This window comes from Genypterus blacodes, unplaced genomic scaffold (assembly GCF_046128005.1).
Source record: "Genypterus blacodes isolate CSIRO-AG114 ecotype Tasmania unplaced genomic scaffold, CSIRO-AGI_Gbla_v1 ptg000214l_1, whole genome shotgun sequence".
Taxonomy (NCBI): domain Eukaryota; kingdom Metazoa; phylum Chordata; class Actinopteri; order Ophidiiformes; family Ophidiidae; genus Genypterus; species Genypterus blacodes.
In genome coordinates this window covers 2384217-2400709 of record NW_027467013.1, presented here as the reverse complement: position 1 = coordinate 2400709, position 16493 = coordinate 2384217, and the positions used below count along the sequence as shown (strand labels likewise).

General features: G+C 43.4%; 1 protein-coding gene across 1 annotated transcript; it reads left to right on the top strand.

Annotated features, from left to right (window-relative positions):
• The first annotated feature begins 9908 nt into the window (after positions 1–9908).
• Positions 9909–13477, top strand: tbr1b (T-box brain transcription factor 1b). The gene is made up of 6 exons (XM_076169883.1): positions 9909–10600; positions 10790–10944; positions 11072–11193; positions 11466–11624; positions 11955–12016; positions 12625–13477. The coding sequence occupies exons 1-6, from the start codon at positions 9909–9911 to the stop codon at positions 13475–13477; spliced, it is 2043 nt and encodes a 680-aa protein (XP_076025998.1).
• Positions 13478–16493: the final 3016 nt, after the last annotated feature.

Below are 16493 nucleotides of genomic sequence, written 5' to 3'. Positions count from 1 at the left end.
CTAATTTTGCACAAAACAAATTGGCTGCATATTTTGTTCACACCTTTCGTAACCTGGGGATAGCGAGCACGATTCTCTCCCGTCATACCTGTGACAACAACCTGCAAAGTGCTCCCAATGCCCTAATCTGCAAGGCAGGGACCTGCTGCTGCTGCACGTAGTAGACGCTGTTGTTTTCCTCTTCCATGGCTGCCTGTCCCTGTGGTTTTTTACATTTACACGCCCAGCAGAACCACATAAGGTAAAGCACTACATAAAACTGACTCGCTTGCTCGTGTTTTTTTCTCCCTGAGAAATGTGCGAGCCTTCAGTAGAAAGCAATAAAGGCAAGCGGATGGTGTTTCATTTACAAATAACAGTCGGACAGTGATTTTAGCATCAACAGATGGCCAATATATTGGTTTAAATGAGTAACACCACTGCCTGCTTTAGAGTTGGCTCATGCAGTAGAGTAGCGTACTACTGTCTTATCATATCTCCTAGTGTGAATGATGATGTCACCATGATAGATGCTACTCAAGTGGGATCAGAGCTACTCAGTGATGCCTGTAGAGACCTGCTCTGAGAGATCCCTGGCTGGCTGCATTATTCAACAGTCCTCCTTAGCTCTCACAGGGTAAAGGGACGACTGCATATTTGAGAGATATATTAGATTTTTTTATTTATTTAAGGGTATAGATTTATGGGAGGGAAAAAAAAAAATAGAGATAGTGCCAGTTGGTGCATCCCGGATGGTCACCAAGGCAACTTGCCGAGTTTTCTCTAACTGATCTACAGGAAGTCTTGGCCGTCTCCCTGAGGGAAGTTTTGGACAAGTAGGCTTCTTCGAGCGTCTTTTGACTGCGAGCACCCATTCGTGGCACATTGATCATTTTAGTTGCGATAGTAGTGACCGCCACATCGGTTGATAATTCCATCAAAGCATCTCACACGGAGTTCTTTACGTACCTGGACGTCCCTCTGTTTCAGCTGTTGTTCTGGGATTTACTATTCAATCATGTAAAAAGGTCCTTTCCTGTGGATTCTTGGGCTGTTTTGTTGAATTTGCCGTGTCAATATTTCAGCCGCAGCATAAGAAACTAAATCTGCTCATTGATAATGTACGACTGAACCGTGACATTGATATGGTCGGCATCAAACATGGCTGCCGAACCACTGCTCAGATCCTGACGAGCCCAGCAGAGTATCGATCCATCTGGCTCTGAAGACACTGTCATATCACCTTTGCATTTAAGTGTTATCTTGTCAGCTTCAAATGATCTAGCTGTCAGATCTGGAGAAAGCCATCCTGTGTGATGTTGCTTTGTCTCTGATGTTGAGCTGCTACTGCAACAATGTCTGTCTAGGGAGACATCTTAGTTTAGTTTAGTGTGTGTTTAGACGATGACCATAAAAACTAACGCGGGCAAGATTATTGGACAATTCAGAAACACTATCAAAAGTATTTGGTGTTTGACAGCATGAAGCCTTTGTTTTCAAATTAAAAACAGCAAAAGTAGTAGTAAAACAAATGATTGACTAATAGATAATAATATTCTAACTCCTTGCATGGCCAATTATAAGCAAATACATGCGTTCAAACACTTTTTGTAGCTCAGAGTGAGATTTCTTTGGAAGCTTTATTTTCTGTTAAACTCAACAAAAAGCTCATATTTTCTTCCTCCCTAGAGCGATTGTGGCTTATCCACATGGAATTTAGCCACCAGCATGTACACCAGGCAGGCAGGCTTGTTTCTGTGTGTGTGGGATCTTCCTGGGGCTTTTCAATACGAAGCCCATTTTCATCCACGGTGACACTTGTAACTCTCACCCGTCGAGCTTGAAGGTCAACATTGTTGTCCGTTTCTTTTCTTGGTTGTTTCTCCAACACTCTCTCTCTCTCTCTCTGTCTCACTCTCTTTTCCTTCTTGAGGCTTCATCCAGGGATCTTGATTACACTCACATGGATCCGAAGCTGCTCGATAATATCGGCCGCGGCGGTCACAGCCTTTACGTCGACTGCGATTTCTCTCTAACCTCCTCAGACGCTCACTGCTTCCCTTTGTCTCCTTCTATATTTAGCCGGAGACACAGTCGGTGTGTTCAGACACGCTATGCACTGATTTTTTGTCTGTGCTGCAATTAAAAACAAAAAATGTAGTGCGAGTCATAAACATGAACAGAACTAATAGGATTCAGCCTTCCACCAAATACACACAGGCTCTCCCTTAATTGGCTAATGAGGTGAAGTAGTACAGGTGATGAAGTGCATGTGGAGTATGGTTATGCCTAATGGAAGACAATGCATCATGTGCACGACTGAGCAAACTGACTTTCAATCACGTCATCTAGGTTTGTTATTGAGTGTACACCAACATTGACTTACACAATTTCAGTCTGATTATACAAATTGACCCTGACCTCTGCGATGGGATTGTGATCACTGCGATATACTGTTTTTGTTTATGACCAGTACAATATCGGAAATATAGGTAAAGCAAGCATTCTAAGTTGCCTTATTGGTTTAAAAAGCTAATTATCTGTGTGTATCTCTGCATACTGTACGTCTTGTGTGATACGATGAGCTCGCACAGTAACGCACGGCAGTTAGTCATGGAATCCGCCCCATTGGCACTCATCAGTCGTCACTTTGCTCTTCATTCCCACTGTCACACACTTCGCCTGTTATGATTAAAAGAAGAAGATTAAAAAGGCCCATTTAGAGGGAGACCTTATCAAAGTTGGGTCGCAACAGAAACCCTGGTGAAAATTGCTTCAAAATTGATTCCTTCCTGCACGAGTCAGAGAGAACTGAATCTAACCTCGTGGTGAAAGGGCACAAACTATCTCCACCAAGGTGTGGTAAAAGGGTGAAAATTTGAAAGCAAATTCATTCCCTGCTAATGTCGGCTACATGGCCTGTTCACACACCCACCCTGCTGCACTCCCACCACTAATATCCCTGTTTTCACTCACATTTGCTGCAAACACTTTTAGTTGTTTCGTGATTTTTTTTCCCTCCTCCCTTTCGCGTTTATGAACCACGTCCAATGTTTAATTTAGACCCAGTTTAGCAGCTCGTTGCCTGGTCATTTAGAGCCAGGACGCGGCTTTTGTGAACGTGCGGTGGAGATGCGGCAGGATTGAGAGCACGGTGGGCTTTCGGTTATGGACGCCAGCCAGTAGTTCACACATGTCGGTGCACGGCGGTGAGGCTGTGAAGATGTAGAAGGTACAAGTCTGTGCGCTCGTCGATGCAATCAGAGCGAAACCAGGCGGCTGCTGTGTTTACATTATCTCCTTTTTTTCTCTGGAACATCGTAGCACGTCTATCTGTAGCCCCCCCCCCCAAACAAAATCTATTGGATAACTTTCTCTTTATCCGCTTTAGCCGCAAGCAAAGCACCAGGAAGCTAAGAAACGCCCCGTGTTTTTGTTTGTGACAGTACAGAAGATGTAAGTTGTTGAGACATAAAGCCTGTCACATTTATTTTTCCTCTCAACTCCGAACATGGCTTCCCTCCCTGTAGAATTCAGGACTGATCATTAACCTTTCCTTTGGTTCCTTCCCTTGCCTGGTCACATTTCCTCTCTATTTGGTTCCTGGCCCCATATGCCACTTTCCTATTTCCTGCCTGCAGACAGCAGGGAGTAGCTCTATTATCACCTTCCCAGAGCTGTCTTTGAATGTGAGAGGCAATTCCATTTCACTCTGCGGCGGGGAGGAGGAGGAGGAGGAGGAGGAAGGAGCCGTGCCATAGAGCACACAGAAATTGGTTTAGGGTTACTTCTTATAGTTTGAATGTAAGACTATTTTCCTTTTGTAGCCGTACTTCTAAAGATTTAAGGGTTGTACGGCGAATTGTTTGGTGGTGAGGATGAAACGTGAATCCTCCTTGTTCCAATTAGAAATCCTACTTTCAAACTGCGGTAAACATATTGTATCTGTCTCCAAATCTGCCACTTTCCACGTCTGTTCATTCTATTTTGTGACATTTTTAAATCTGGGGCTGTTATTTTTGGGCTTCTCCTCTCTGTTTTATTCCAGCTTTTATCAGTGTCTACTTCTTTTGGAATGGTAGGGCTCTTGACAATATTGCTCCTGGATAAATTAAACATGAGTTATGTAGAGTGATAATCTGTGGGCCTCTCTTTTCACACTGCATTCCCAATGAGCTGCGTGTTGGCCTGGTGTTGTTGCCTGCGATTTTAATGAAGATTATTCTTGTAACACGACAATCGCCTGTTTGCTCCGATCCTCCCCAAAATATTTTCCTCTACGAGTGGAGAATTTTTGCCTTCTCTCTCTCTCTTGCGAATCTACAGAGAATTTGCGTGGTTTTCTTTTTTAAGAAGGTTAGAGGCTTCGCGAGGCTTTATGTGGCTGTCACAATGAAACAGAATCTGCACTTGGACACGGCTCATAAAGTGCAACTGCGAGGACGAAGAGTGCATTTAAAATCACAGCGTTAAAAGGGTAAAGAAGGAGGATGTAAAATGGATAAAGGTTATAATGTGGATTAAAGGGAGGATGTAGATGATTAATAAGGATGAAGTCGCCTCTTTGTCATGTTGAAACCAACAAAATGGTGTTTGGGTTCTAGTTTGTCCTTTCCTTTTGTGATTTTAGATTACATTACAATTTAAACACAACATATAGATATAAAGATATTTAAAGGGTTTAGCCTTTAGTCTACCAATTAAACAACATATGAGATTCATTCGTGCTGATTCTGATTCATCCTGTCGAAGCTGAAGTCGGTGGAGTGAAGCCGTCTGCTCTCCACCGTCGGTCCTGCACTGAAGCCTCAGGGGGACGAGTGCACACTTCCAGGCACGGCCCCCCCCCCCCCCCCCTTCAAAATGGAACCTCTGTTTTATAAATAATTTCAACCTTACAAACATCAACCCTCACAATCACAGTGTTTCAATGATATTCATTTGGCATAAGTCAGTTTCATTCCGCGCCGCTTTTCATCAGAAATGGCTTTAAAAAGTGGAGTTAGCCTGAATTTTTCATGGCGGCAGGCCGGGCCGGGCCGGGCCGGGGGACCGGTGGCTGCCGCGCTCTTCACTCTCAGACGTCTGACGGTGCATGGCAGCAGAAATAACAAAATGGTCACAAACCCCAACTGCACTCGGCGGGTCACGGCGGCTCTTTAATATTTAAAGAGAGCAGCAATAAAACCAAACAGTTGATAACGGAGCAGAAGCAGGTGATAAAAGAAGTTTTAGTGGAGACTTTAGCCCCTTTGATAACTTTGCGAGTGCGTGACATTAGATCCTCCATGTTTGTTACAACAAATAACACACACCAGAGAGCAAAGCAGCAAGTACAGCATGTCTCTCGGGGATTAGACTATATGCTGGATTACTACTGTTCATTTCATTACAACTGAGACAAATATCATTAAACATGGGTTCTAAATCATATCTAGGCATTTTGAAGAGATCATTCTGTTTGTTTGCTCCAGTCACAGCATTACAATCTTCTACCTATAGGCGTGTTAATGACTTTTGTTGACATGTTGTCAGGTAGAAATGACAGAAAATAGCAATAACAAACGGCATGCATGCGTTTGGACCTGTGTGTGTGTTATGGAGGCATGAACTCTCACACAGGCTCAGTGTAATCATGAAGGTGGAGGATTGGCCTCTTGTCATCAGGTATAACTTAACCTCAAGGGGAGATTTGGTTGCGGTTTGAGTGACTTGTGGTAAACAAATCTGCTTTAAAAGTGTGAGAGCACAAAAGAATAAGTACAAAAAACATGAATATTACAGGCAAATCAAGTACAGCCTCTAATTCAGACTAATACAGGATATTTTACCTGATCCTCTTCCCTTGTTTATACATTATCCTGCTCTTCACTTGACTAGTACAGTGCAGGAGCAGATACACCACATGTCGTACATTGTTCACATATTAAGAAAGCGATTGGAGGGTTTAATTAATTGGGTAAACAGGAAGGAGAGAGAGAGAGAGAAAATGACCCTGTGTTCTTCTACTTCGTCTTTTTTGTGTGGGCTTTTTTTAATAAGCTCAAGTCATTGTCTTTTTCCACGTGAAGAAAGAAAAGTAATTAAAGTCTTGGGTCTGTACGGCTGTGTAAGTTCACCATGCTGCATGAAACATTCAGATCCTGGAGCCGTCTCACTTGGATTTCCTCTCTCCACGCCGTGATCACCTGTCCTGAGGTTAATTTGTTGTGAGCTTTGTGGTAAAAAATACAAAAAAGCACACACACACACACACACACACACACACACACACACACACACACACACACACACAGTGGGGTCTGACTAGGCGACCCTTAAAGGACATCAGTAATGAGCAGGTGTAGGAGTACAGTGCACTTCTGGGTAGGCATAGACGCGTGTCTCTGTGTGTCCAGGGAGGACGACTAATAAGGGTTTAAAAGCCACAACTGTCCACGCCGCCCCTTAGCAGGCCACCAGCTGTCTTTTCTGTCAGAGAGCGACCCTGATTCCCTGTGACAGAGCGCAGCGTCGATGGCAGGAGACCACAGGGGGCGATAGTTACCTTAGCATAGCTTAGAGCACTGCCACACTTTTGTCAAATTAGCCGTCCTACTTAATTAAAGTGTTAAGGTAAATACGGGCATTGTCTTCCCTTTAGCCAAAAGAGCGGGAAAAAAAGGGGGGAAACGCACGGAAAGTTGATTTATTGATAGAAATGGCGATGTGACATCTGGCAAACAACATATAAATAAGTTAAAAGCCATCTTAAATGCATTCCCATGAAATTTTTAGTGCCACTGTAATATAAGCCACTACCTGTCATGAATGCCAGATAACCTTGGCTCCGATCCTCTTAGTTCAGCCCGGTGTGCCTCATTCCTTATTACTGGCCTGACAAGGAAATGTTTACCCATCCGACAAGAGACGAGCCATTTCATAGTCAGGAGAAGCAATTTCACCTGCCTGGAGTAGCACACCATGTCCCCCGTATCCTTGCTGGCTATAATTTTGTTGTCATTTTGTGTGCTGTGATCATATCATTGAAGTGACAGTGCTGGGCATTAGGTAAAGTCCCTCAGCTAGTGCTCACTTTCAGGCTTTTTCTCTCCTTGTCATTCACATTGATTAGATTAGACCCAGGTGGCAAGGCACATTCTTTTGGCACAACAATAATAAAATGGTGACACAGCTCTCTGTCTGTTCTCTATGCAAGCGTGTTGTTTAAAGCCCGAACGTTGCAAAACACTACTGATTATATGAAAAAAAGGAAAGAATCCTATTTCTATTCGCATACATTTGCACGTATACGCAAATGAGCCATAGTTGTTCAGATTTTCTGTAGAAAACAAAGCTGTTTTTTTTTCATACGATGCCTGTTATCTCTGTGACAAAGTGTGGTTATACACTGAGTTATGACTACACAGTGTATAAGGAACAGCTGTACCCAATAATAGTCCAATAATTCTATGGTGCTGCAATGAATCACGTCTCTGTGAAGAAGCGTCTAATGTCACATTTGTTGACACCGTGTTGTGGGGATGTTTATTCGTCTCTGTGTTATCTGAGGGCGGTAGCTTTGTAGATTGTGTTAAACTCAGAGGTGATTCTAATCTTCGGTCCTGGTGGACTAAACATCAGATCCGAGACGTCTTTGATGCGATCCAACACAATGCCAGAACCAATTATAACCTCACAGCACGGACTTCCTGCAGGGCTCGTGTGCATCTTATTAAACGCGTCAGTAAGCCCAGGTGTACCTAATAAACTGGTACGTAAACACTGCTTAGAAACCTCACAGGGGTCCACTGCATTAACCTCAGCTGATAACTAGTTTTTGTGTGAGGTAGCAGGCAGACCTCTAACCTGCTCTGTGTCTCCCTGGGGGACAGGGCTGGCCAGAAGCATCTGCCCCCACCCCTCCCCACCCACACACACACACACACACACACACCTCCGCTTCGGCTTTGGCTGTGTCCACTCACTACCAACCAATGGGAGCATATTCCTTCAGCTGATTAACAGGCACTGCATCACCAGGGGGAAAACCAAATTGAGTCGATGCACCAATGAGTCAACAATTGGTTTGTTGGAGGGAAAAGAGCGGCCCAGTGTGCTTATTAAAGATCAGTGATGTAAATGAACCATAATCCTGTAATGAGGAGAGCACAGAGTGGCCTCTCCAGCTCGGGCACAGACAAGCCTGTGCTTGCATGTTTCACAGGAATAGATTGCTGGACCCTATAGCCCTACTGTAATGACCCCTCTAGTTAGCTTCAGAGATGCATGACTGTTCATTAAAGATACAAACCCGCTCACTTCCATGCAGGCGCCCACTGCTGAAATAGGCCTCGGGCTCATGTCTGTCAAATTATAATATGCTCCTCTAAAAAAAACACAGCTCGGCTTAGTCAAATCTAACGAGTGATACGGTGGAATACAGGAGTAACTGGAGTACAGTACATTGTTTTATAGGAATCGATATGCAAGCAGGAAATGTGTTAAAACCACAGGTGTCTGACAAGTGTATTCACTGACACCTTTTAAAGAGCAAAATGTGTTGATTTAGTTAAGCAGGAATGTGTATAGCAAACAATAGATACAACTCAGACTGCTGAGTGAGAAAAAAACACTCTGCAATACAGGTACAGACCTTTAATCTGTCTGTCTGCCTGTCTGTGCAGTGAGGATGATGAATAGTCTTTGAAAGGTTTTATTGTTGACTTTGATGCTCATTTGAAATGTTTATTTTAATGTATGATGTAATGGCTGATAACAGATGTACAGCCTATATGTGTTAAAAAGAATTATGTCTGGGTTTAATTCTGTTTTTTCTTAATTCTAATAAAGTCCTAAATCATATGCAAAAATGATACCAACATGTGTTTTGCTTCATCTGCACTGGCCCCTCCCCCCAAAAAACAAGAACCATTTTAATCCTGTTCTATTTAAATGATATTTCAGCAAGGATTTGGTGGTTGAAGACTTCTCCCTCTCTCTATTTCTCTCTTTCCCCCTGTGTGTGTGTGTTGTGTGTATTCACTCCTGTTATCAGTGCACTGGCATGAAATATTAACCAGCCCTGGGACTCATAAACACATCTTCAGAGGGACGCCATGATTTCACGCTATATCACAAACATTTTAAGGCATCAGATGCACTGGCTGTCATGGACTGTCATTTTTGGTGTGTTAATAATATATCTCGCTTTCTTCTAGACACACTTTGGCACTCATACCGCATGAATAGGTAAATAACGCAGATAAACGCGTAAATAACGCAGATAAACAGGTAAATAACTGACGAGCATATGGAAAAAATGCAAAAAAAAAGAAGAAATAACGTACATACAGGAGAAATAGCGCAGATGCTTGACAAGTAAGTAAGGTTAATAGGTAATAACACCGATAAACAGGGAAATAACGCAGAAAAATAACGCAGAAAAATAGCAGATAACACATAGAAATGGGGACAAAGCGTACAAAAACAGATAAATAACGCACAAAAATAGATAACGCGTTTGGTCAGTGAGCAACTACGATTGAAAAGATAATTTTTATTAGCACTTTTTCACACTTTGTAGGCTTTTATTGTTTTTCTTCTTAATGTTTGGTGTTGATATTTTTGATCAGCGCGCGCTACGTTACAAACAAATCACTTTGCTCGCGCGTGCTCCTCGCATTGTCTTAATTAAGCGCCGTCTAATTAAATTACCGTCTGAAGCGAACCAATGGCTGCACTTGTTTCATTAGCGACGCACGCGGAGTGATGGAGAGAGAAAATCCTTCCTGATTGCTCGATGGTGTCAATTGGCTAATTTGCCGCCTTCACATACACTCCAACCGTCTCTAAGGCGTTTCGATCGCGTTAGATTAAGGGGGGAAAAAGACGCGTGAGCAAAAAGCTTGTGATATAGGTTGAGCCTCATAGTGACTCGCAGCTGAGCTATGCAGGTCGAGAACTGCATCTCGCCAGCGGGAGATATCTCCAAGAAATTTATGAATGTGGGCAGTGGCTTTGCAAGCTCTGATGGATCTGAGCTCTCGTTACAGGACCATCCTATTATATGTGCAAGTGACAACCTGGAGAGAAGTTCACCTCAGAAAAAAAACTCCAGGGAGATGACGAATCAGTCAGAGGCAGACAATTTCCCCGACTCCAAGGACGCATCAGGGGACGTCCAGAGGGGCAAACTCTCTCCTGATCTTCACGGAGTCTCTGACATCCGTCATAATTTCGATGGATCTGCAGGAGAAAGGTGCATCTTTTCTCCGTCCAGCCAGCCGCAGTCAGTCTCCGCAGCAGCTCCCAGTGCCATGTTCCCGTACCCGAGCCAACATGGACCCGCGCACCCGGCGTTCTCTATCGGGAGTCCCGGTCGCTACATGACCCACCACCCGGTTATAGCGAACGGAGCTTACAACAGCCTGCTGACTAACACGTCCGCGCAGGGCTACCCGGCGGCCGGCTACCCTTACGCGCAACAGTACGGACACACGTACCAGGGAGGCGCTTTTTACCAGTTCTCCTCTGCGCAGGGGCTGGTGCCCGGGAAGGCGCAGGTGTATCTGTGCAACAGGGCCCTGTGGCTCAAGTTCCACCGGCACCAGACGGAGATGATCATCACCAAGCAGGGACGGTAAGAGGACATCATAATAACAACAACAATAATAATAATAACACGACATAATCCAGATATAATTTGAGATAAACGATGTAGAGTTCTGGATCTAATCTCCTTCTTTTTTCTGTTCTGATAGAAATAAATGAAAAAATAATGTCACAATTTTTTTTGATTTTTTAAATTGTGTTCGTTTGTTTTCCTCAGACGAATGTTCCCGTTTTTAAGCTTCAACATTTCCGGCCTTGACCCCACCGCTCACTATAATATATTTGTGGATGTTATACTCGCTGATCCGAACCACTGGAGGTTTCAGGGAGGCAAGTGGGTGCCCTGTGGGAAAGCAGACACCAATGTAATAGGTACATGACGTAACTATCAGATATTTATTCTTATTTTAGTGCCGTCTGATCGCTCTGTTTTTCCTCATTTTTATTATTTGTTCCATCTGTGTGTGTCCGTGTGTGTGTCGTGGTTGTATCCGTTTAGGAAACAGGGTTTACATGCACCCGGACTCGCCAAACACCGGCGCGCACTGGATGCGCCAAGAAATCTCATTTGGGAAGCTGAAGCTGACAAACAACAAAGGTGCCTCCAACAACACGGGCCAGGTAACGCATCAGCACCGTGACTACGCAATCACTACCGCAAAAAGGAACCGGGGAATTTAAACATCGCGCTCCGTTATTTTAGTGCGTAATTGTTACTTTTCGCCACCCGGGATGGTTTTAAAATCTGAGATACGTTAGGTGGAATATTTACGAGGATATATTTTAGTTTTATTGAGATAATTGGGGGGAATTATTGTCGTGTATCTGGATCAATTCAGCCGTTTCGTGTGGACTTGCGCGTCCCTCACTTGTTCCATTGTTGGATTCTCCAGATGGTGGTTCTTCAGTCCCTCCACAAGTACCAGCCCAGGCTCCATGTGGTGGAGGTGAACGAGGACGGGACGGAGGACACCAGCCAACCGGGCAGAGTTCAGACTTTCACCTTCACAGAGACGCAGTTCATCGCAGTCACTGCTTATCAGAACACCGACGTACGTTTGACCTCAGCGCTGATCAAATATTCAACACACACATTTGTAATTGTTATTATTATTTTTAGAACACCTGATCAGTTTGGTAAAGTAATCAAATGGGTTTCTGTAATCCTAAATTAGATAAGAGCTATGGTAATTATTTTTGTATTTGAACAGGGTGTATGTTAAAAAAAGACAAATTCGACTTCATACGAAATTACACAACAAGGATTATTGGGAGTGTTAAATCAGTGCGTTGACTTTCACACACACACACACGCTCACACACTCATACACACCCACTTTTGTCTCTGAGCTCTGATCATTTTACTGCATTTTCCTCCACAGATTACTCAACTGAAAATTGACCACAACCCGTTTGCTAAAGGGTTCCGGGACAATTATGACACGTAAGACCTCCTTTTCTTTCTTAACACTGATTAGCATTTTTCATCTATTTTATTTTTTTAAATAAGCTTTTTGATTTTCTATATTTTATAAATGATATATTGTTTTTTAAAACACAATATTTTTTTTCTAAATTCTGAAAAGAATGAATGTGAATTAATTATTAAAACATTTATATGCATACAAATAACTGAATAATTCTCATATCGAAATATTTATTTAACTGAATTAATAATTGAGGTTTTAGAAAATCAAAAAATTCAAACTTTGGGCCTCAAGACACATTTAGCAGGGAAGTTACAAATTAATAAAAGGTTTTATTGTTAAAACGTTTAATCGATGATCGTAATCATTTATAGGGCTATTATATTGGCCTATTTTTTATATATCTAATTTAGCTTTAAAACAGGTGAAACACGACGTCATTGTTTCACGCGTTCACCTGCTTTTGCTCTTTGTCATCTAAAAACAAAGATGACGTTGTTTTCATTAAACGAGTCCACCTGCACAATAAAGTGCCAGAGTGACGTGTGTGTTGCACATTTTTCCCTCCTATTTCCCCGCAAACTTGCGTGACGCGCCTGTGTGTGTTTTCTCTGCGTGTCCTCAGTGTCTACACAGGCTGCGACATCGACCGCCTCACTCCGTCACCAGGCGACTCTCCGCGTTCACAGATCGTGCCTGGTGCGAGATACGCCATGCCGAGCGCTTTCCTGCAGGACCAATTTGTCAGCACGTACGCCAAGTCGCGCTTCCACCCTGGCGTGGGGACGGCGCCTGGCACGGAGCGCAGCGTCCCACTCGGCAACAGCTTGCTCTCCCCGCAGCAAAGCGAGGATCCCACTGTTGCCACCCCCCCGCAGCGATGGTTTGTCACCCCTGCCAACAACCGACTGGACTTTGCTGCCTCGGCATACGACGCGGCCGATTTCGCCGGTAACGCGGCCACCTTGCTGTCCTACGCGGCGGCCGGAGTGAAGGCTCTTCCCCTGCCGGCCGCGGGCTGCTCCAACCGGCCCCTTGGCTATTACGCTGACCCGTCGGGCTGGGGAGGCCGCACGCCGCCGCAGTACTGTGGCGTAAACAGCAAGTCCGGCTCGGTCTTTTCCTGCTGGCCCGCGAACTCTATCGGGGGCCGGGCAGGTGCCCACTACCTGGCCGAGGAGGGAGACGCCGTCCCCACGGAGAGGTCGCCCATCGGCGGGGGCGGCGGCGGCTCGGAGGAGACCAAACCCAAGGACATGTCCGAGTCGAGCTGGATAGAGACGCCGTCCTCCATCAAGTCCATCGACTCGAGCGACTCTGGGATCTTTGAACAGGCCAAGAGGAGGAGAATCTCGCCGTCTGCCACGCCGGTGTCAGAGGCCGTGTCCCCGCTCAAGTCCGAGATGCTGGCGCCCAGGGAGTGTGAGAAGAACTGCACAAAGGACATTGGTTATTATAGTTTCTACGCTCATAGTTAAACCAACCTACACCTCTCTATCTATCTATCTATCTATCTATCTATCTATCTATCTATCTATCTATCTATCTATCTATCTATCTATCTATCTATCTATCTATCTATCTATCTATCTATCTATCTATCTATCTATCTTCAAAAATAACAAAAACATAATCATAAAAATCTAAAAGATGGGACTCTCACCTCCACATTGAATGGCCAAAGTGTAAATTCTTTCCTTCTCCTCAGTTCTTTGCGGGCAGCAGTGTGGGTGCTTTGTTCCACACTTTACATTTGAAGTCAACGCTGTAATTATTGAATATAATGTACATAGTATTTAACATTTGGTGATGGTAAATGGATGTACACTAATAGATTATGTTTGATTCCCGGAGTAGTGTTTCAAACGCCAAACCCTCATCTGTGAAGTAGCCTCAGTTAGTAAAGATGAATAATCTGTACATGATCTGTTCTTGTGTAGCATATGCTGGCTCATCATAATAATCCCTGTCAGTGAAAAAAAAAAGTATTTTGTACTTTATCAAAAATGTAGGCTACCAAACTGTAAAAGTTTATGATGTTATACTGCTATAAATTCATTTGACACGTGATTAAAGGAGTTGTTTAATGTTTGTAATGTAGATTTAGGCTCATTTTTATTCTTTGATTTGAACAGGTTGTTTTTGTTTTTTCCCCCCATACCGTATAATGCCATACTATTGTGAACTTCTCTGTATCTGCTGTAATGTGGTGTGAAACATAATAAACGATGTTAGCATCAGAGCACGTTACCCCCACATGTCTTTATTGGAGATGATTGTAGAATTAAAACGTCATTAAATTAGGGTTTTACTAATTTTGTACCCAATTTAGGCCTATTTCTGAGATTTAAAGTTTTTTATAGAGATGTAAAATATAAGACCATGCTGATGAGGACTAATTTATTTTTATATTTTATTTTTTATCCCTTATCCGATGGTTTCACAGGTATGACGTCATCTCCACATTAGAGGGACGCTTTTCACTTTAAGGCCTCGACCTGCTGTCAATCTATGGAATTATCCAGAAGACACACACACACACACACACATATGTACTGTATATATCAAAAAACGCCTACTTGAGGATCAGGGTCAGTTAAATGATGATGGTGAGTCAAAAAGAGCAGAAGAAGAGCTGCAGAGTGATGTAATGGCCTCTGAGTCCACTTCTGTTACTTTTCTTTCACATCTTCTTTAAACAGCGCGGGTGGTTTGGGACAATAGTCACAAAACAAAAATCACCTCTCTTTCATTTCCTTCATTTCTTTGCTCTGACTCAACAATAAGGATTGTAACAGCAACATTTGGTTGGAATGGTTTCGTCTTTATGGTGCCAACTAAATTTTGGAGGGTGACAACTTGAAACTTTTTTGTCAAAGCTCCACACGGAGAAACTGTGAAGTAGTAAGTTTTCTGTTCGGGAGCCAAAGGAAGTAACACATCAAAACAAGTGTGTGAACATTTACTATGGACCAGAACAGAGAAGCAACCACCACTAAACACACTAATGCAACATCTCGGCCTTATCCTTCTGGTATCACCCAAACAGAACCGATTATATTGTAGTCTTATCTATTAACACTCGTGTTTAAATATCTGTTTTTATACACACAAGTTACCTGATTAATACTGACCTCAATATGGATTTATTAGTAATTTACACTGTGAAGTCTCTCACAAGAGGTGTGACATGTGTGTGTGTGCGTGCGTGTATGTGTGTGACACACACCGCCAGTCTGTGATAGACCTTCCCGGGATAAACACCAGATGGCGACAGCTGAATGAAGATGCAGCGATCTCCACTTCCAGCAGCTTCTGCTTTACGAGCACCGCTGCTGCTCAGGAACAACACACATCATGCCTTTCCTTCAAGTGTTATTTATTAGTAAATAAACCTTTATTTAGTAATCAATCTAGAAAACTCGCACTCGCCGTGATGTGTTGCTATGGTGATCATTCACTTCAAATCACATCCATCTTTAACAGCATCATGGTGTTTGTATCTTTGTGGATTTGAGATCCTCGGTGAGTTTAGCAGCACATAAGCTGTACTCACCAGCATGTGTGTGTGTGTGTGTGTGTGTGTGTGTGTGTGTGTGTGTGTGTGTGTGTGTGTGTGTGTGTGTGTGTGTGTGTGTGTGGATTTGGGCCTATATTTTGCAGATGATGACTGCAAACATAAACTGTTGACTGATCACCTGATCACTGGGACATATGGCGATGTGTTTACTCGCTCTGTTGTTGTCCTTTTTTGCCAGACAGAGGAACAGAAAAACAGCAGTTGCGTCTGAGAAATGTGCGTTTTAAGAGAATGTAAAATCTTACAATGCAATGTTCCTGCAATCATGTTTCAGATTATTCAACCGGAAAAAACACATTAATATCACATGCGACTCCAGTTCATGCTCTGTTTTCATTTGCATGAATGATTTCAGTTCCAGTTCCAGTTTGTTGTTCTGTAGATGCTAAAAGCCCACAACTAAAATGTAAACATGCATCAAGAAGGTCAGCTGAACACAAGCTGGAAATGTGGACCAACGTGCCACGAGCCTGCTGGCTTGATTAGATCAAGACCCACTTCCTCTTGGGATTCTCTCTGATCTTCAGATTCAACACCATGTTGTCCTCCGTTGTTGCTGCCCCTTGGTTGAAGAGGCCTCCCACCCATGGTGAGGAGGCCTCTCTGAGAAGACAGTCGACTCAGAGTGTAGAACTGTTTATAGATGAGGCTAAATATAGCAATCAGCTTTCAATCCATCCATTCAGATTTAACTCAAGTGTGTGTGTTTGTCTAATATCTGATCGTGAAATAACGTAAACTAGCTCAGCCATAGCATCGTGACCTCATCCATTCTGTTGACCTCTACCTCTTTGTTCTGATTGGCCAATGGAGACTCAAAGGTGTGTCAGCGGCCAAACAGGGGCCCTATGAGGATAACAAGGTGTGTATGTGGTTATGGGCATGGACAGTGAGGAGGAGAGGCGCACACACAC